The 20,556-nt window shown below is 42.0% G+C and overlaps 3 protein-coding genes across 4 annotated transcripts; all 3 read left to right on the forward strand.

Annotated features, from left to right (window-relative positions):
* Positions 1-1,455: 1,455 nt before the first annotated feature.
* LOC144375787 (C-C motif chemokine 3-like 1) lies at positions 1,456-3,253 on the forward strand. The gene is made up of 3 exons (XM_078041255.1): positions 1,456-1,601; positions 2,297-2,411; positions 2,750-3,253. The coding sequence occupies exons 1-3, from the start codon at positions 1,526-1,528 to the stop codon at positions 2,838-2,840; spliced, it is 282 nt and encodes a 93-aa protein (XP_077897381.1). The 5' UTR covers positions 1,456-1,525; the 3' UTR covers positions 2,841-3,253.
* A 3,147-nt stretch (positions 3,254-6,400) lies between these two features.
* On the forward strand, positions 6,401-8,219 carry LOC144375788 (C-C motif chemokine 3-like). Its single transcript, XM_078041256.1, has 3 exons — positions 6,401-6,600; positions 7,268-7,382; positions 7,723-8,219. Exons 1-3 carry the CDS (start codon positions 6,435-6,437, stop codon positions 7,811-7,813), a joined length of 372 nt encoding a protein of 123 aa, XP_077897382.1. The 5' UTR covers positions 6,401-6,434; the 3' UTR covers positions 7,814-8,219.
* A 10,849-nt stretch (positions 8,220-19,068) lies between these two features.
* Positions 19,069-20,556, forward strand: LOC101968303 (C-C motif chemokine 3-like 1). Of its 2 annotated transcripts, XM_078041258.1 has the most exons (4): positions 19,069-19,131; positions 19,693-19,702; positions 19,797-19,911; positions 20,251-20,556. In XM_078041258.1, exons 1-4 carry the CDS (start codon positions 19,069-19,071, stop codon positions 20,339-20,341), a joined length of 279 nt encoding a protein of 92 aa, XP_077897384.1. In that variant the 3' UTR covers positions 20,342-20,556. The 2 variants fall into 2 exon arrangements, with proteins under 2 accessions (XP_077897384.1, XP_077897383.1); XM_078041257.1 differs by lacking the exon at positions 19,693-19,702 and having other exon boundaries at positions 19,069-19,142; positions 19,795-19,911.

Below are 20,556 nucleotides of genomic sequence, written 5' to 3' on the forward strand. Positions count from 1 at the left end.
GTTCAAAGCCAGACTCAGAAAAGGCAAGGCACTAAGCAACTCAGAGAGATACTGTCTCTAAATAAAATACAAAATAGGGCTGGAGGTGTGGGTCAGTTACACAGTTCCCCTGAGTTAAATCCCTGCTATTAAAGAAAAATTGTGTAGAATTGTAGTAATCAAACACTTTGAGGTTTATTTAAACACTGTACTTAGCAAATACTAAACCATACATACTAGGGTTGGGGATGCAGCTCTGTGGTAGAGCTCTTGCCTAGCATGACTGAGGCCTTGGAGTCAATCCCCAGTACTACAAAGAGACAAACCAACAAACAAAAAAACAAACAAAAACTGCTTTTTGACCTGATTCCATTTTCAAGAATCTATTTTATAGAAACACTGCCAAAGAATAGGAATATGTAGACCCAAGGATTTTTTGTACAGTATAGCTAGTTTAAAAAAAAAAAAAAGGAAAACATCAGTGGAGGATTAAAGACAAGGGAATTAAGATTCCATCACATGGAATATTCTGCTGTGAATTCTGCACACACCTCTGTCTATGCGGTGTATCCATCATATTCAGCATAAAAGGTGTACCCACTTACATCTACTGTATGTATATACACTCTGTATATTATACAGAACTATATGCTTTTTATGTTTTTATCCTAAAAATTCTTATATACATATATATTTACATAGATAAATATTCAAAAAGATGGACAGCAAATAGTTAAAACTAGTTGCTAGAGGAAAATTACAAATGAAGCTGGGTCTTTTTTGTTTGATGATACCTCCATATCTGGCTTGTTTCCGTACAACTCTTTCCTAGAAACACTTTTTCTGGGTTAGTGGACATAAATATTTTTAGGCTTCTGACATATTGACACCCACATCTAAAGGAACTTCATAATTCACAACTAGAGTTTGTGACAGAGTCCCCTAGTCATTCTATGACTGTTCAATGAATGGACAAATGAAGCATGACATCACACTTTCCATTCCTCTAGCCGGGGATTCCTTAATTCAGTACTAGAATTTAGGGGTGGGGGTGTTGCTGCCATCCACAGGTCAACCCCATGTAGTTACGGAGAGTAAGAAAGAACTGAGTTTCAGTTCTGTAGAAAGGAACGGCACTGAAGAGGTCATCCATAAATAAGTTCTTATGAGAAGGGACCAGCTAATAGCAGCTCTGGGCAGACACACACCCGTCTCCTCCCTTACACAGGGAAACCATCTCCCCCAAAACAACCAGAGCAGGTCATGAGTCTAGAGCTGAGACCTACAGCTCAGAGATGCTATTCTTAGATATCCTGAGTTCCTGTGGTCACCAAGGACCCCAAGTTGTGTAACATCATGACAACATTGCTATGCTTAAAAATTTCCCCCTGCACCCCCAGATTCCACTTCCCCACCCGCCAGGGCTGCCTATAAAGAGAAGGGCAGATGGCTTCAGATACCAGAAGGACACAAGCAGCAGGGAGGACCCAGGCCCTTCTTGGATCTGCTGATACTTGAGACCACACTCCATCATCCACTCAACATCATGCAGGTCTCCACGGCTGCTCTTGCTGTCCTCCTCTGTACCATGGCTCTCTGCGACCAGGTCGTCTCCGCACCATGTGAGTCCACCCTATTGTGGCGGGTGTCCCCACTCTCTGGCCCTGGGGAGACCACATCAATCTCTTCTTGTGGTCTCCAGAACCCAGGAGAAAAGAGAAAACTTCTTAAAGAGCTACAAAGCACCTTGAGCTTTCACTTAAGGACTTTTCACCTTTACAAGGGATCTTGGCTCTCCTAATCCCCAGTCCTGAGAGTCAGGGTTGGGGCAGGGGTTCTTTCTTTGTATAGATAGGTGGCAGAAATGAAGCCCTAAACCACTGAGTTTCAAAGGCAGAATCCAGACCTGGTTACTTCCTTCCCAGTGATGTGGTCGATTCCCCAGCTCACTCCAGGCCTCCCAGGAGCTCTGCCCACTGGATCTTGAGATAGATGTCCAGACCTCTCTTTTTGCTGAGGTGTGACATCTTGAACCAAACAGAATTCCCTGAAGGAAGAGAGGAGAACAGTCTGCTTGGTTTTCTGAATCACACAGACAAAGAGAGCCCACAGTAAAGAGTCAGGAAGCAAGGAGAACAGAGACAGAAGGAAGACAGAGACATGAGGTTTCTAGGCAGAAATGCCCAAATGCCTTCCCGAGGCCTGGTCTCCAGTCCCCACCCTGCGCAGGGCTCTTCCTCAGTGCCTGAGGATGTGACAGCTGGTGGCCTTTCCTTTTGGATGATGACCTGGACTCATTCTGTCCCTTTCTCCACAGTGGGTGCTGACACCCCGACGGCCTGCTGCTTCTCCTACGTGGCCCGGCAGATTCAACGCAAATTCATAGAGGACTATTTTGAGACCAGCAGCCAGTGCTCCCAGCCAGGTGTCATGTAAGTGCCACTTCCCCTGCCCACCCTTGAGGACAGTCCCACATGGACAGAGACAGGCCAGGAGAGCAACCCTAGACAGGCCACATATATAGGATTCAGCTCTTAAATGTGACCTGATTGGTCAGGAAGGTGGGACCCCCAACTCAGAGAGGAGGGACAAGAAGAAGGAGGTGGCAGGGTACCCTGAGACACTCCTGAGTTGGTGGAGAGACTCTCTGGAGTAACATAGGCAGAGCCTCTCTGAGCTTCCCAGGGCAGGGGGTGGGATGGTGAGACCACCGTGGGCCCAGATCCCCTATAGGATTCCTGAGTGTTTGATCCTCTGCTTCTCCCCACAGCTTCCTAACCAAGAGAGGCCGGCAGGTGTGTGCTGACCCCAATGAGAACTGGGTCCAGGAATACATCACCGACCTGGAGCTGAATGCCTGAGTGGCCTGGAGGCAGCAAGGAACCCAGTGACCTCTGTGGGCCTTGTGGGGAGCAGGGGCCTGAGTCTTGGAAGCATCCCTGTGACTCCATAGCTACCTCTCCTGTGGCTGGGTGTTGCTGAGCAGCCTCCCTCTGAACTTAGATTTTATTTATTTATATTATTTAATTTTTATAATTTATTTTTATTTTCATTTCATTTTGTAACTCTTCCAAAATATCCAAGGACAAATTCTTTGCCACTCATCCCATTCCACTTTGTTCACACTGGTGACAGTCGAGTGGCTGTCATCAGCTTATTCTAGGCAGACATGGTATCAAAGCCACCAAACTGAGAGATATGGAGTGGGTCCTTTTCTACTGACCAAAACATAGCAGCTCCTTGGGCTCTGAGCTGTGTCCAGCCTGGTGAAATAATAAAGATGCACTTTTAAAAGAAAACTGGCATGGAGTTAGCTTTTCTTTGTCAAGAAAATCAGAATCACTGGTTAAGAGGAATAAGGGCAAATAATAGGAAGGTGTGACATGGAGGGACTTAGGGGAGAAGAATAGAGCTACTGCAGTTACTCCACTCTACACGGGAGGTGCAGTTCTGGAATATTCCAAGCTACAAACATTTTATGATTCTTAATGTACCTGGTCTAGGAAAATTCCCTTCTTGAATGGATACCATAAGCAAAATTAACCAAAATGGTTTTTAGCACCAAAGTGAAAGTACAAATAACCAGTATGGCAGCAGACTTCATGGACCAGCTATGACTTTAGTTAGTAGAAGAGTCAGGCATCAGAGGGCTCACTCTCTGGATGGAAAATGGCCCTAACCATGGGGGAGGTACGGGTTTATATAGGTTACACACTAGGAGATGAGTTAACCATGAAGACTTTGTCAGAACTTATCAGTTTGGATATTCAGGAAACATGTGTGAGAATTTGAAATTTGTATTTACTAAGGCAAGGATGGAGGGTCCAGAGTTCAGCCATCAGACTTATCACTTTCCCTCCAGGATATATTGTACTGTCACTGGGAAAAGATCTATTTGGGGAAGGATCAATGTTTTGGATTCTTCCCAGGAACTTTCATTTTAGGCTTGGGGGATATCTCCATCCCAGGGACTGTCTTGTCACTGGGAAAGGATGTATTGGGAAAGGATCAATGTCATCAATGTGATGGCTTCCTCCTCCCTGCCTCCTGTCAGGCCACCCTGTTTTGAGGGTTGTCATTTCCGTATCCTTCAGATACCATTAGGCAGAGTATTCTGTAGTGATTGCTTATGATAAATAAAGCTTTGTTAATAAGAAATTGCTAATGTTTTTGAGGCTTACTCAAATCTAATGGCTTTTTATACATATATCATCCATTGAATACTACTAATACAATAATATAGCTTACGTAGTACTCTTAACATGCCCATTTGTCAGAAAAGTAAATCTGGGCTTGAGAAGGGTAAGCGACTTGTCCAAGATCACACTGCATGTAGATGGCACAACTGAGCTCCCAAACTAGACCTTCATTTAACTACATACTGTGTGCTATTAAACACTGCCCAAGTGATTTCCCCAGGTGTCATCTACCTATACTCAAATCACAGGCAACAGTTCAGAAGCCACTCCCACCAGAATGCTCTGGATGGAACCTGAGAACTGATGTTGTCATCAAGTTTACCAGGAGTGCTGCATGCAGGTTAGTGGCTAAGAACACTGACTTAGGTAACAGGATTCACCACTCCTTCCCAAATGTGGTGTATACCTGTATGGGGTTATAGGTATACCATACATTATTTCTCTAAAAACCATACTCCACCAAATAAATGGCTAACGTTGGTGGGGGACAGGTGGAAATCAAGCTCTATGTGGAGCAAAACTATGTTTATACATTTGCTATGAAAGAGAAGTTATTTAACAGGTGGATTACTTGGGTTGCAGTTATAAGTACAAGAAATATACACTGAGCTAGGGTCCTTTCTTCAGAAGAAGGGGACATTCAAAAGATGTGTAGAAATCAAACCTCTATTAATTTTTATGAGCCACAATTATTTCATGTTCCAAATAATCTGATTTTTGTATCTAAAATTGTTTAGAAGCCTGGCATGGTGGCACATACCTGTAATTGCAGTGTCTTAGGAAGCTGAGGCAGGAGGATCGCAAGTTCAAACCCAGACTCAGCAATGACAAGGCACCAAGCAACTCAGTGAGACTCTGTCTCTAAATAGGGCTGGCGATGTGGCTCAGTAACACAGTGCCCCTGAGTTCAATCCCTGGTATAAAAAAAAATGTGTAGAATCATAGTAATCAAACACTTTGAGGTTTATTTAGACACTATACTTACCAAATACTAAACCATACATACTAGGGTTGGGGATGCAGCTCTGTGGTAGAGCTCTTGCCTACCATGACTGAGGCCTTGGAGTCAATCCCAAATACTACAAAGAAACAAACTAACAAACAAAAAACAAACCAAAATTGCTGTTTGAACTGATTCCATTTTCAGGAATCTATTTTATAGAAAAACTGCCAAATAATAGGAATATATAGACACAAGGAATTTTTTTTTCAACCATATGGCCAGTTAAAAAAAAAAAAGGAAAATATCAGTAGAGGATTAAAGAAAAAGGGAATTAAGATCCTGTCCCATGGAATATTCTGCTAATATTCTGCTAATATTCTGCTAATTTTCACACACCTCTGTCTATGCAATGTGTCATTCATATTAAGTGTAAAAGGTGTACCCATTTACATCTACTGTATGCATATACACCCTATGTATATGATACAGAACTATACGTTATTTATGTTTTTAACCCAAAAAATTCTTATATATATATATATATAGATAGATAGATAGATAGATATTCAAAAAGATGGACATCAAATAGTTAACACTAGTTTCTAGAGGAAAATTACAAATGAAGCTGGGTCTTTTTTGTTTGATGATACCTCCATATCTGGCTTGTTTGTGTAGAACTTTTTCCTAGAAACGTTTTTTCTGGGTTAGTGGGTATAAATATTTTTAGGCTTCTGACATATTGACACCCACACCTCAAGGAACTTCACAATTCACAACTAGAGTTTGTGAGAGAGTCCCCCTAGTCATTCTATGACTGTTCCATAAATGGACAAATGAAACGTGACAACACACTTTCCATTCCTCTAGCCGGGGATTCCTTAATTCAGGTCCAGGATTTGGCGGGTGTGGTGTTGCCGCCATTCACATGTCAACCCCACGTGGTCACAGGGACTGAGAAAGCACTGAGTTTCAGTTCTGTAGAAAGGAACAGCACTGGAGAGGTCATCCATAAATAAGTTCTTATGAGAAGGGACCAGTTAATGGCAGCTTTCAACAGAAATACACCCGTCTCCTCTCTCTCACAGAAAAACCATTTCCCGCCCAAACAACAGAGCAAGTCATGAGTCTAGAGCTGAGACCTACAGCTCAGAGATGCTATTCTTAGATATCCTGAGTTCCTGTGGTCACCAAGGACCCCAAGTTGTGTAACATCATGACAATATTGCTATGCTTAAAAATTCCCGCATGCACCCCCAGATTCCACTTCCCCACCCGCCAGGGCTGCCTATAAAGAGAAGGGCAGATGGCTTCAGATGCCAGAAGGACACAGGCAGCAGGGAGGACCCAGGCCCTTCTTGGCTCTGCTGATACTTGAGACCACACTCCATCATCCACTCAACATCATGCAGGTCTCCACGGCTGCTCTTGCTGTCCTCCTCTGCACCATGGCTCTCTGCGACCAGGTCTTCTCCGCACCATGTGAGTCTACCCTATTGTGGCGGGTGTCCCCACTCTCTGGCCCTGGAGAGACCACATCAATCTCTTCTTGTGGTCTCCAGGACCCAGGAGAAAAGAGAAAACTTCTTAAAGGGCTACAAAGCACCTTGAGCTTTCTCTTAAGGACTTTTCACCTTTACAAGGGATCTTAGCTCTCCTAGTCTCCAGTCCTGAGAGTCAGGGTTGGGGCAGGGAAAAATGGAGCCCTAAACCACTGAGTTGGCAAGAGGCAGAATCCAGACCTGGGTACTTCCTTCCCAGTGATGTGGTTGATTCCCCAACTCACTCCAGGCCTCCCAGGAGCTCTGCCCACTGGATCTTAAGATAGATGTCCAGACCTCTCTTTTTGCTGGGGTGTGACATCTTGAACCAAACAGAATTCCCTGAAGGAAGAGAAGAGAACAGTCTGCTTGGTTTTCTGAGTCACACAAAGAAGAGTCAGGAAGCAAGGAGAACAGAGACAGAAGGAAGGCAGAGACATGAGGTTTCTAGGCAGAAATGCCCAAATGCCTTCCTGAGGCCTGGTCTCCAGTCCCCACCCTGCACAGGACCCTATGTCACTGATCTTCCTCAGCCTCTGAGGTCGTGACAGCTGGTGGCCTTTCCTAATGGATGATGACCTGGACTCATTCTGTCCCTTTCTCCACAGTTGATGCGGACTCCCCAAAGGCCTGCTGCTTCTCCTACGTGGCCCGGCAGATTCAACGCAAATTCATAGAGGACTATTTTGAGACCAGCAGCCAGTGCTCCCAGCCAGGTGTCATGTAAGTGCCACTTCCCCTGCCCACCCTTGAGGACAGCCCCACATGGACAGAGACAGGCCAGGAGAGCAACCCTAGACAGGCCACATATATAGGATTCAGCTCTTAAATGTGACCTGACTTGGTCGGGAAGGTGGGACCCCCAACTCAGAGAGGAGGGACAAGAAGAAGGAGGTGGCAGGGTACCCTGAGACACTCCTGAGTTGGTGGAGAGACTCTCTGGAGTAACATAGGCAGAGCCTCTCTGAGCTGCCCAGGACAGGGGGTGGGATGGAGGGACCACCGTGGGCCCCAGATCCCCTGTAGGATTCCTGAGTGTTTGATCCTCTGCTTCTCCCCACAGCTTCCTAACCAAGAGAGGCCGGCAGGTGTGTGCTGACCCCAGTGAGAACTGGGTCCAGGAATACATCACTGACCTGGAGCTGAATGCCTGAGTGGCCTGGAGGCAGCAAGGAACCCAGTGACCTCTGTGGGCCTTGTGGGGAGCAGGGGCCTGAGTCTTGGAAGCATCCCTGTGACTCCATAGCTACCTCTCCTGTGGCTGGTTGTTGCTATATTATTTAATTTTTATAATTAATTTTTATTTTCATTTCATTTTGTAACTGTTCCAAAAGATCCCAGGACAAATTCTTTGCCACTCATGCCCTCCAGCTTTGCTCACACTTTTTGATGACAATCCAGTGGGTGTCATCAGCTTGTTCTAGGCAGACATGGTATCAAAGCCACCAAACTGACAGATACGGAGTGGGTCCTTTTCCACTGACCAACACATAGCGGCTCTTTGGGCTCTGAGCTGTGTCCAGCTTGGTGAAATATTAAAGATGCACTTTTAAAAGAAAACTGGTATGGAGTTTGCTTTTGTTTGTCAAGAAAATCAGAATCAGGGCTGGGGATGTGGCTCAAGCGGTAGCGCGCTTGCCTGGCATGCGTGCGGCCCGGGTTCGATCCTCAGCACCACATACCAACAAAGATGTTGTGTCTGCCGAGAACTAAAAAATAAATATTAAAATTCTCTCTCTCTCTCTCTCTCTCTCTCTCTCTCTCTCTCTCTCTCTCTCTCTCTATCCTCCCTCTATCTTAAAAAAAAAAAAAAGAAAATCAGAATCACTGGTTAAGAGGAATAAGGGCAAATAATAGGAAGGTGTGACATGGAGGGACTTAGGGGAGAAGAATAGAGCTACTGCAGTTACTCCACTCTACACGGGAGGTGCAGTTCTGGAATATTCCAAGCTACAAACATTTTATGATTCTTAATGTACCTGGTCTAGGAAAATTCCCTTCTTGAATGGATACCATAAGCAAAATCAACCAAAATGATTTTTAGCACCATAGTGAAAGTACAAATAACCTGTATAGGAGCCGACTTCATGGACAAGCTATGCCTTTTAGTTAGTAGAAGAGTCAGGCATCAGAGGGCTCACTCTCTGGACGGAAAATGGCCCTGATCCTGGGGGAGATATAGGCTTATTTTTTTTAATTTAATTTAATTTTTTAAATACACAACAGTGGAATGCATTATAAATCTTATTACACATATAGAGCACAATTTTCATATCTTTGTATATAAAGTATGTTCTCGCCTATTCATGTCTTTATACATGTACTTTGGGTTTTTTTTTTACATTACAATTTTTATTACACATAAATACCACAATTTTTCATCTCTGTATATTAAATTATGTTGACATCCAATTCATGTCTTCATACATGTACTTTGGATAATGATGTCCTCCACATTCCACCATCCTTGCTAATCCCCTGCCCCCTCCTTTCCCTCCCTTACCTCTTCCCTATCTATAATTCATCTATTCCTCCCATGTTTCCCCTCCCTACCCAACTATGGGTCAGCTTCCTTAAATCAGAGAAAATATTCGGAATTTTTTTGGGGGGGATTTGCTTAGTTCACTTAGCATTATCTTCTCTAACGTCATCCATTTACCTGAAAATGCCATGATTTTATTCTCTTTTGGTGCTGAGTAAAATTCCATTGTGTATATATACCACATTTTTTTTATCCATTCATCCACTGAAGGGCAATAGGTTGGCTTCACAGTTTAGCTATTGTGAATTGGGCTGCTCTAAACATTGATGTGGCTGTGTCCCTATAGTATGCTGTTTTTAAGTCCTTTGGGTATAGTTCAAGGAGAGGGATAGCAGGATCAAATAGTGGTTCCATTCCCAGATTTCCAAGGAATCTTCATACTGCTTTCAATATTGGCTGCACCAATTTGCAGTCCCACCAGCAGTGTATGAGTGTGCCTTTTTCCCCACATCCTCACCAACACTTATTGTTGTCTTCATAATAGCTGCCATTCTGACTGCAGTGAGATGATATATTAGAGGAGTTTTGATTTGCATTTCTCTGATTGCTAGAGATGACGAGTATTCTTTTATATATTTGTTGAGTGATTGTATATCCTCTTCTGAGAAGAGTCTGTTCAGGTTCTTGGCCCATTTGTTGATTGGGTTATTTGTTTTTTCTGTGCTTAGCTTTTTGAGTTCTTTATATACCCTAGACATTAGTGCTCTATCTGATGTGTGAGGGATAAAGATTTGCTCCAAGGATGTAGGCTCCCTGTTCACCTCATAGATTGTTTCTTTTGCTGAGCAGAAACTTTTTAGTTTGATTCCATCCCATTTATTGATTCTTGGTTTTAATTCTTGCCCTATAGGAGTCTTCTTAAGGAAGTTAGGGCTTAATCCCACATGATGGATATTAGGGCCTACTTTTTCTTCTATTAGACACAGAGTTTCTGGTTTAATTTCTACGTCCTTGATACATCTTGAGTTAAGTTTTGTTCATGGTGAGAGATAGGGGTTTAATTTCATTTTGTTGCATATGGATTTTCAGTTTTCCCAGCACCATTTGTTGAAGACGCTATCTTTTCTCCAGTGCATGTTTTTGGCACCTTTGTCTAATATAAGATAATTATGATTTTGTGGGTTAGTCTCTGTGACCTCTGTCCTGTGCCATTGATCTACAGTCTATTTTGGTCCCAACACATCCTTTTTTTGTTACTATTGCTCTATACTATAGTTTAAAGTCCTGTATAGCGATGCCACCTGCTTCACTCTTCCTGATAAGGATTGCTTTAGCTATTTTGGTTTGTTGAGAGCCACAGCCAAAGGGGCCCCAGCAAACTTCCAGCTGCCAGCAAGCTTCAGACTGCCCCAGCAACATCTAGCTGATTGGCTCCTCTGCGGTGATGTTCATTGGGCTGTTTCCCTGCCCTTCAGACTGCCAGCTGATGATTGGCTCACAGCTGCCCCAGCAACATCTAGCTGATTGGCTCCTCCACGGAGCTGCTCATTGGGTGACTTCTTTGGCTCTGCCCACGCAACCCAGCCAATCGGCCTCAAGAGGAGGAGGATTGTGGGAGGAAAAGGCTGGTGTGGGGGAGAGAGGCTTGTGGAAGCGGGTGGTGGCAGTTGGGCTCTGAGGGTTTTTCCCTGGAGCTGTTTTGTTTGGCGTTTGTAGTTCTAAAAATAAAGTTAGTTTCTTTTTGACAAGTGGCTCCTGATTTGTGCCAAGCCAGACTTCGGCATTGGTTCTCTAATTTTTCTAGATGAATTTCATGATTGCTTTTTCTATTTCTATAAGGAATGCCACTGGGATTTTTATCAGAATTGCATTAAATCTGTATAGTGCTTTTGGTAGTATGGTCATTTTGATAAATATTAATTCTGCCTATCCAAGAACAAGGTAGATCTTTCCATCTTCTAAGATCTTCTTTGATTTCTCTCTTTAGGGTTCTGTAGTTTTCATTGTATAGATCTTTCACCTCTTTTGTTGATTCCCAAGTATCTTTTATTTTTTTTTTTGAGGTTATTGTGAATGGGGTAGGTTTCTTGATTTCCTTCTCAGAGGCTTTGTCAATGATATACAGAATTGCCTTTGATTTAGTGTGTTGATTTTATATCCTGCTAGTTTGCTGAATCATTTACTAGTTCAAAAAATTTTCTGGTAAAATTTTTTGGGTCTTCTAGGTACAGAATCATATCGTCAGCAAATAGAGCTAATTAAAGTTCTTTATTTTCCCTATATATATCCCTTTGATTTCTTTCCTCTGTCTAATTGCTCTGGCCAGTGTTTCAAGAACTAGGTTGAATAGAAGTGGTAAAAGAGGGCATCCCTGTCTTGTTTCAGTTTTTAGAGGGAATACCTTCAAATTTTCTCCTTTTCTCATCCTCATATTGAATAAAATCGACTTCAAGACTAAGTTAATCAAAAGGGATAAAGAAGGACTTTATATACTGTTGAAAGGAACCATTCACCAACAAGACATAACAATTATCAATATTTATGCACCAAATAATGGTGCTGCGACATTCATAAAACAAATTCTCCTCAAGTTCAAGAATCAAATAGACCACAACACAATAATTATGGGTGACTTCAACACACCTCTCTCACCATTGGACAGATCCTCCAAACAAAAGTTGAATAAGGAAACTATAGAACTCAATACCACAATCAATAACCTAGACTTAACTGACATATATAGAATATATCAACCATCATCAACTTTTTTCTCAGCAGCACATGGATCCTTCTCAAAAATAGACCATATATTATGCCACAGGGCAACCCTCAGTAAATATAAAGGGGTGGAGATAATACCATGCATTTTATCTGATCATAATGGAATGAAACTGGAAATCAATGATAAAAGAAGGAAGGAAAAATCCTACATCACATGGAAAATGAACAATATGTTACTGAATGATCAATGGGTTACAGAAGACATAAAGGAGGAAATCAAAAAATTCTTAGAGATAAATGAAAATACAGACACAACATATTGGAATCTATGGGACACAATGAAAGCAGTTTTAAGAGGAAAATTCATTGCCTGGTGGTCATTCCTCAAAAAAAGAAAAAACCAACAAATAAATGAGCTCACACTTCATCTCAAAGCCCTAGAAAAGGAAGAGCAAAACAACAGCAAATGTAGCAGAAGACAAGAAATAATTAAAATCAGAGCGGAAATTAATGAAATTGAAACAAAAGAAACTATTGAAAAAATTAACAAAACTAAAAGTTGGTTCTTTGAAAAAATAAATAAGATCGACAGACCTTTAGCCATGCTAACAAAGAGAAGAAGAGAGAGAACTCAAATTACTAACATATGGGATGAAAAAGGCAATATCACAACAGATGCTACAGAAATACAGAAGACAATTAGAAATTATTTTGAAAACCTATATTCCAATAAAATAGAAGATAGTGAAGACATCGATAAATTTCTTAAGTCATATGATTTGCCCAGACTGAGTCAGGAGGATACACACAATTTGAACAGACCAATATCAATGGATGAAATTGAAGAAGCCATCAAAAGACTACCAACCAAGAAAAGCCCAGGACCGGATGGGTATACAGCGGAGTTTTACAAAACCTTTAAAGAAGAATTAATACCAATACTTTTCAAGTTATTTCAGGAAATAGAAAAAGAGGGAGCTCTTCCAAATTCATTCTATGAGGCCAACATCACCCTGATTCCAAAACCAGACAAAGACACCTCAAAGAAAGAAAACTACAGACCAATATCTCTAATGAACCTAGATGCAAAAATCCTCAATAAAATTTTGGCGAATCAAATACAAAAACACATCAAAAAAATTGTGCACCATGATCAAGTAGGATTCATCCCTGGTATGCAAGGCTGGTTCAATATATGGAAATCAATAAATGTTATTCACCACATCAATAGACTTAAAGATAAGAACCATATGATCATCTCAATAGACGCAGAGAAAGCATTCGACAAAGTACAGCATCCCTTTATGTTCAAAACACTTGAAAAACTAGGGATAACAAGAACGTACCTTGACATTGTAAAAGCTATCTATGCTAAGCCTCAGGCTAGCATCATTCTGAATGGACAAAAGTTGAAGGCATTCCCTCTAAAATCTGGAACAAGACAGGGATGCCCTCTATCACCACTTCTATTCAATATAGTTCTCGAAACACTGGCCAGAGCAATTAGACAGACAAAAGAAATTAAAGGCATAAAAATAGGAAAAGAAGAACTTAAATTATCACTATTTGCAGATGACATGATTCTATACTTAGAAGACCCAAAAGGGTCTACAAAGAAACTACTAGAACTAATAAATGAATTCAGCAAAGTGGCAGGATATAAAATCAACACGCATAAATCAAAGGCATTTCTGTATATCAGTGACAAAACTTCTGAAACGGAAATGAGGAAAAACACTCCATTCACAATATGCTCCAAAAAAATAAAATACTTGGGAATCAATCTAACAAAAGAGGTAAAAGATTTATACAATGAAAACTACAGAACCCTAAAAAGAGAAGTAGAAGAAGATCTTAGAAGATGGAAAAATATACCCTGTTCATGGATAGGCAGAACTAATATTATCAAAATGGCGATATTACCAAAAGTTCTCTATAGGTTTAATGCAATGCCAATCAAAATCCCAATGGCATTTCTTGTAGAAATAGATAAAGCAATCATGAAATTCATATGGAAAAATAAAAGACCCAGAATAGCAAAAGCAATTTTAAGCAGGAAGTGTGAATCAGGCGGTATAGCGATACCAGATTTCAAACTATATTACAGAGCAATAGTGACAAAAACAGCATGGTACTGGTACCAAAACAGGCGAGTGGACCAATGGTATAGAATAGAGGACACAGAGACCAATCCACAAAGTTACAACTATCTTATATTTGATAAAGGGGCTAAAAGCATGCAATGGAGGAAGGATAGCATCTTCAACAAATGGTGCTGGGAAAACTGGAAATCCATATGCAAAAAAATGAAACTGAATCCCTTCCTCTCGCCATGCACAAAAGTTAACTCTAAATGGATCAAGGAGCTTGATATCAAATCAGAGACTCTGCGTCTGATAGAGGAAAAAGTTGGCTCCCATCTACATATGGTGGGGTCGGGCTCCAAATTCCTTAATAGGACACCCATAGCACAAGAGTTAATAACAAGAATCAACAAATGGGACTTACTTAAACTAAAAAGTTTTTTCTCAGCAAGAGAAACAATAAGAGAGGTAAATAGGGAGCCTACATCCTGGGAACAAATTTTTACTCCTCACACTTCAGATAGAGCCCTAATATCCAGAGTATACAAAGAACTCAAAAAATTAGACAATAAGATAACAAATAACCCAATCAACAAATGGGCCAAGGATCTGAACAGACACTTCTCAGAGGAGGACATACAATCAATCAACAAGTACATGAAAAAATGCTCACCATCTCTAGCAGTCAGAGAAATGCAAATCAAAACCACCCTAAGATACCATCTCACTCCAGTAAGATTGGCAGCCACTATGAAGTCAAACAACAACAAGTGCTGGCGAGGATGTGGAGAAAAGGGTACTCTTGTACATTGCTGGTGGGACTGCAAATTGGTGCAGCCAATTTGGAAAGCAGTTTGGAGATTCCTGGGAAAGCTGGGAATGGAACCACCATTTGACCCAGCTATTGCCCTTCTCGGACTATTCCCTGAAGACCTTAAAAGAGCATGCTACAGGGATGCTGCCACATCGATGTTCATAGCAGCACAATTCACAATAACTAGACTGTAGAACCAACCCAGATGCCCTTCAATAGATGAATGGATAAAAAAAATGTGGCATCTATACACAATGGAGTACTATGCAGCAATAAAAAATGACAAAATCATAGAATTTGCAGGGAAATGGATGGCACTAGAGCAGATTATGCTTAGTGAAGCTAGTCAATCCCTAAAAAACAAATACCAAATGTCTTCTTTGATATAATGAGAGCAACTATGAACAGAGCAAGGAGGAAGAGCAGGAAGAAAAGACTAACATTAAACAGAGTCATGAGATGGGAGGGAAAGGAAGAGTAAAGGGAAATTGCATGGAAATGAAGGGAGACCCTCATTGCTATACAAAATTACATATAAGAGGTTGTGAGAGGAATGGGAAAATAAACAAGGAGAGTAATGAATTACAGTAGATGGGGTAGAGAGAGAAGATGGTAGGGGAGGGGAGGGGGGATAGTAGGGAATAGGAAAGGTAGCAGAATACAACAATTACTAATTGGGCATTATGTAAAATTGTGGATGTGTAACCGACGTGATTCTGCAATCTGCATTTGGGGTAAAATTGGGAGTTCATAACCCACTTCAATCTAATGTATGAAATATGATATGTCAAGAGCTTTGTAATGCTGTGAGCAACCAATAAAAAAAGTAAAATAAAATAAAATAAAATAAAGAAGCAAGGGTCAGGCCCTTAGCTTCCCAGCCGAATATTACATCAGTCTTCCCCAGCGCTCAAAGGATATGTTAACTTGAGGAAAAATGAGGAAATAATGTGTGGAGCAGAGAAGGAAGGGAGATCCCAGGTATTTGCAGCATCCCTGAAATGGCTTCCTGAACAAGCCACAGGCTCTACTACAGGGATGACCCAGCTATAGAGATAGTGAGGTCAGTTCCCTACAGGAAGCCAGAAACACCAAGGTGCTAGAAAAGATAAGAACTTGTCTATTCTTCCCTAACCTATCATCTTTATCTAATTGATGTTCAATAAATGTTTAAATAAATAAAATTTATAGGGAAAAGTACCCCCCATGAATTTAAAACTCCCAAATTTTTACATTCACCTACATTTTTTTCCTAAGACTCATGAAAGCACAGACACCAAAAAAAAAAAAAAAAAAATTTCTCCTTTTAGAATGATGTTGGCCTGAGGCTTAGCATAGATAGCCTTTACGATGTTGAGAAACGTTCCTGTTATCCCTAGTTTTTCTAATGTTTTGAACATAAAGGGGTGTTGTTTTTTGTGAAATGCTTTTTTCTGCATCTATTGAGATGATCATATGACTCTTACCTTTAAGTTGAGTTACAGATTTATATAGGTTACACACTGGGAGATGACGTAACCATTGAAGACTTTATCAGAACATATCAGTTTGGACATTCAGGAAACATGTTGTGAGAATTTGAAATTCATATTTACGGGGCAAGGATGGAGGGTCCAGAGTTCAGCATTCAGCACTTACCTCTTTCCCTCCAGGATCTATTTTACTGTTGCAAGGAAAAGATCTATCTGGGGAAGGATCAATGTTTTGGATTCTTCCAGAGACTGTCCTTTTAGGCTTGGGGAGATCTCCTTCCCAGGGATTGTCTTGTCACTGGGAAAGGATGTATTGGGAAAGGATCAATGTCATCAAGGTGATGGCTTCCTCCTCCCTCCCTCCTGTCAGGCCACCCTGTTTTGAGGATTGTCATTTCCATATGCTTCAGATACCATTAGGCAGAGCATTCTGTAGTGAAAACTTATGATAAATAAAGCTGTGTTAAAAAGAAACTGCTAACATTTTTTGAGGCTTACTCCAATCTATGTGCTTCTTATATATCATCCATTGAATCTTACTAATGCAATAATATAGCTTACGTAGTACTATTAACATCCCATTTGACAGAAAAGTAAATCTGGGCTTGAGAAGGGTAAGCAACTTGTCCAAGATCACACTGCATGTAGATGGCACAGCTGAGTTCCCAAACTAGACCTTCATTAAACTGCATACTATGTGCTATTAAACACTGCCCAAGTGATTTCCCCAGGTGTGATCTACCTATACTCAAATCACAGGCAACAGTTCAGAAGCCACTCCCACCAGAATTCTCTGCATGGAACCTGAGAACTGATGTTTTCATCAAGTTTACCAGGAGTGCTGCATGCAGGTTAGTGGCTAAGAACACTGACTTAGGTAACAGGATTCACCAATCCTTCCCAAATGTGGTGAATATCTGCATGGGGTAATAGGTGTATCATATATTATTTCTCTAAAAACCATACTCCACAAAATAAATGGGTAATGTTGGTGGGGAGTGGGTGTTGAAATCAGGCTCTATGTGGAGCATAACTCTGTTTATAGTTTTGCTATGAAAGGTAAGTTATTTAACAGGTGGATTACTTGGGTTGCAGTTATAAGTACAAGAAATATACACTGAGCTAGGGTCCTTTCTTCAGAAGAAGGGGACATTCAAAAGATGTGTAGAAATCAAACCTGTATTAATTTTTATGAGCCACAATTATTTCATGTTCCAAATAATCTGATTTTTGTATCCAAAATTGTTTTGAAGCCAGGCATGGTGGTGCATGCCTGTAATTCCAGCATCTTAGGAAGCTGAGGCAGGAGGATCACAAGTTCAAAGCCAGACTCAGCAATGGCGAGGCACTAAGGAATTCAGTGAGACCCTGTCTCTAAATAAAATACAAAATAGGGCTGGGGATATGGCTCAGTGACATAGTGCCCCTGAACTCAATCCCTGGTATAAAAAAAATTGTGTAAAATCGTAGTAATCAAACACTTTGAGGTTTATTTAAACACCACTACTTAGCAAATACTAAACCACACATACTAGGGTTGGGGATGCAGCTCTGAGGTAGAGCTCTTGCGTAGCATGACTGAGGCCTTGGAGTGAATCCCAAGTACTACAAAAAGACAAACCAACAAACAAAAACTGCTGTTTGACCTGATTCCATTATCAGGAATCTATTTTATAGAAACACTGCCAAAGAATAGGAATAGATAGACACAAGGATTTTTTTTTTTTTTACAGTATGGCTAGTTAAAAAAAAAAAACATCAGTAGAGGATAAAAAAAAAGAGAGAATTAAGATGTCCATCCATGGAATATTCTGCAGCAAATTCTGCACACACCTCTGTCTATGCAGTGTGTCCATCCTATTCAGTGTAAAAGGTGTACCCACTTACATCTACTGTATGCATATACACTCTATGTATATGATACAGAACTATACGTGTTATTTTTGTTTGTAATCCTAAAAATTCTTATATACATATATATTTATATAGGTAAATATTCAAAAAGATGGACATCAAATAGTTAACTGTAGTTGCTAGAGGAAAATTACAAATGATGCTGGATCTTTTTTGTTTGATGATACCTCCATATCTGGCTTGTTTCTGTAGAACTCTTTCCTAGAAACACTTTTTCTTGGTTAGTGGGCATAAATATTTTTAGGCTTCTGACATATTCACACCCACACCTCAAGGAACTTCACAATTCACAACTGGAGTTTGTGACAGAGTCCCCTAGTCATTCTATGACTGTTCAATGAATGGACAAATGAAACGTGACAACACACTTTCCATTCCTGTAGCCGGGGATTCCTTAATTCAGGTCCAGGATTTGGCGGGTGGGGTGTTGCTGCCATCCACATGCCAACCCCACGTGGTTACAGAGACTGAGAAAGCACTGAGTTTCAGTTCTATAGAAAGGAACGGCACTGGAGAGGTCATGCATAAATAAGTTCTTATGAGAAGGGACCAGCTAATAGCAGCTCTAAGTGGATGCACACAATTCTCCTCCCTCTCACAGGGAAACCATTTCCCCCCCCCCAAAAAACAGAGCAAGTCATGAGTCTAGAGCTGAGACCTACAGCTCAGAGATGCTATTCTTAGATATCCTGAGTTCCTGTGGTCACCAAGGACCCCAAGTTGTGTAACATCATGACAATATTGCTATGCTTAAAATTTTCCCCATGCACCCCCAGATTCCACTTCCCCACCCGCCAGGGCTGCCTATAAAGAGAAGGGCAGATGGCTTCAGATGCCAGAAGGACACAGGCAGCAGGGAGGACGAAGGCCCTTCTTGGATCTGCTGATACTTGAGACCACACTCCATCATCCACTGAACATTATGCAGGTCTCCACGGCTGCTCTTGCTGTCCTCCTCTGCACCATGGCTCTCTGCGACCAGGTCGTCTCCACACCATATGAGTCCACTCTATTGTGGTGGGTGTCCCCACTCTCTGGCCCTGGGGAGACCACATCAATCTCTTCTTGTGGTCTCCAGAACCCAGGAGAAAAGAGAAAACTTCTTAAAGGGCTACAAAGCACCTTGAGCTTTCTCTTAAGGACTTTTCACCTTTACAAGGGATCTTGGCTCTCCTAGTCGCCAGTCCTGAGAGGGTGGGGCAGGGAAAAATGGAGCCCTAAACCACTGAGTTGGCAAGAGGCAGAATCCAGACCTGGGTACTTCCTTCCCAGTGATGTGGTCGATTCCCAGCTCACTCCAGGCCTCCCAGGAGCTCTGCCCACTGGATCTTAAGATAGATGTCCAGACCTCTCTTTTTGCTGGGGTGTGACATCTTGAACCTAACAAAATTCCCTGAAAGAAGAGAAGACAACAGTTTGCTTGGTTTTCTGAGTCACACAGACAAAGAAGAGTCAGGAAGCAAGGAGAACAGAGACAGAAGGAAGACAGAGACATGAGGTTTCTAGGCAGAAATGCCCAAATGCCTTCCTGAGGCCTGGTATCCAGTCCTCACCTTGCACAGGGCTCTTCCTAAGTGCCTGAGGATGTGACAGCTGGTGGCCTTTCCTTCTGGATGATGACCTGGACTCATTCTGTCCCTTTCTCCACAGTGGGTGCGGACTCCCCAACGGCCTGCTGCTTCTCCTACGTGGCCCGGCAGATTCAACGCAAATTCATAGAGGACTATTTTGAGACCAGCAGCCAGTGCTCCCAGCCAGGTGTCATGTAAGTGCCACTTCCCCTGCCCACCCTTGAGGACAGCCCCATATGGACAGAGACAGGCCAGGAGAGCAACCCTAGACAGGCCACGTATATAGGATTCAGCTCTTAAATGTGACCTGATTGGTCAGGAAGGTGGGACCCCCAACTCAGAGAGGAAGGACAAGAAGAAGGAGGTGGCAGGGTACCCTGAGACACTCCTGAGTTGGTGGAGAGACTCTCTGGAGTAACATAGGCAGAGCCTCTCTGAGCTGCCCAGGGCAGGGGGTGGGATGGAGGGACCACCGTGGGCCCCAGATCCCCTGTAGGATTCCTCAGTGTTTGATCCTCTGCTTCTCCCCACAGCTTCCTAACCAAGAGAGGCCGGCAGGTGTGTGCTGACCCCAGTGAGAACTGGGTCCAGGAATACATCACTGACCTGGAGCTGAATGCCTGAGTGGCCTGGAGGCAGCAAGGAACCCAGTGACCTCCGTGGGCCCTGTGGGGAGCAGGGGTCTGAGTCTTGGAAGCATCCCTGTGACTCCATAGCTACCTCTCCTGTGGCTGGTTGTTGCTGAACAACCTCACTCTGAACCTAGATTTTATTTATTTATATTATTTAATTTTTATAATTTATTTTCATTTTCGTTCATTTTGTAACTGTTTCAAAAT

The sequence above is a fragment of the Ictidomys tridecemlineatus genome, chromosome 3 (assembly GCF_052094955.1).
Source record: "Ictidomys tridecemlineatus isolate mIctTri1 chromosome 3, mIctTri1.hap1, whole genome shotgun sequence".
Taxonomy (NCBI): domain Eukaryota; kingdom Metazoa; phylum Chordata; class Mammalia; order Rodentia; family Sciuridae; genus Ictidomys; species Ictidomys tridecemlineatus.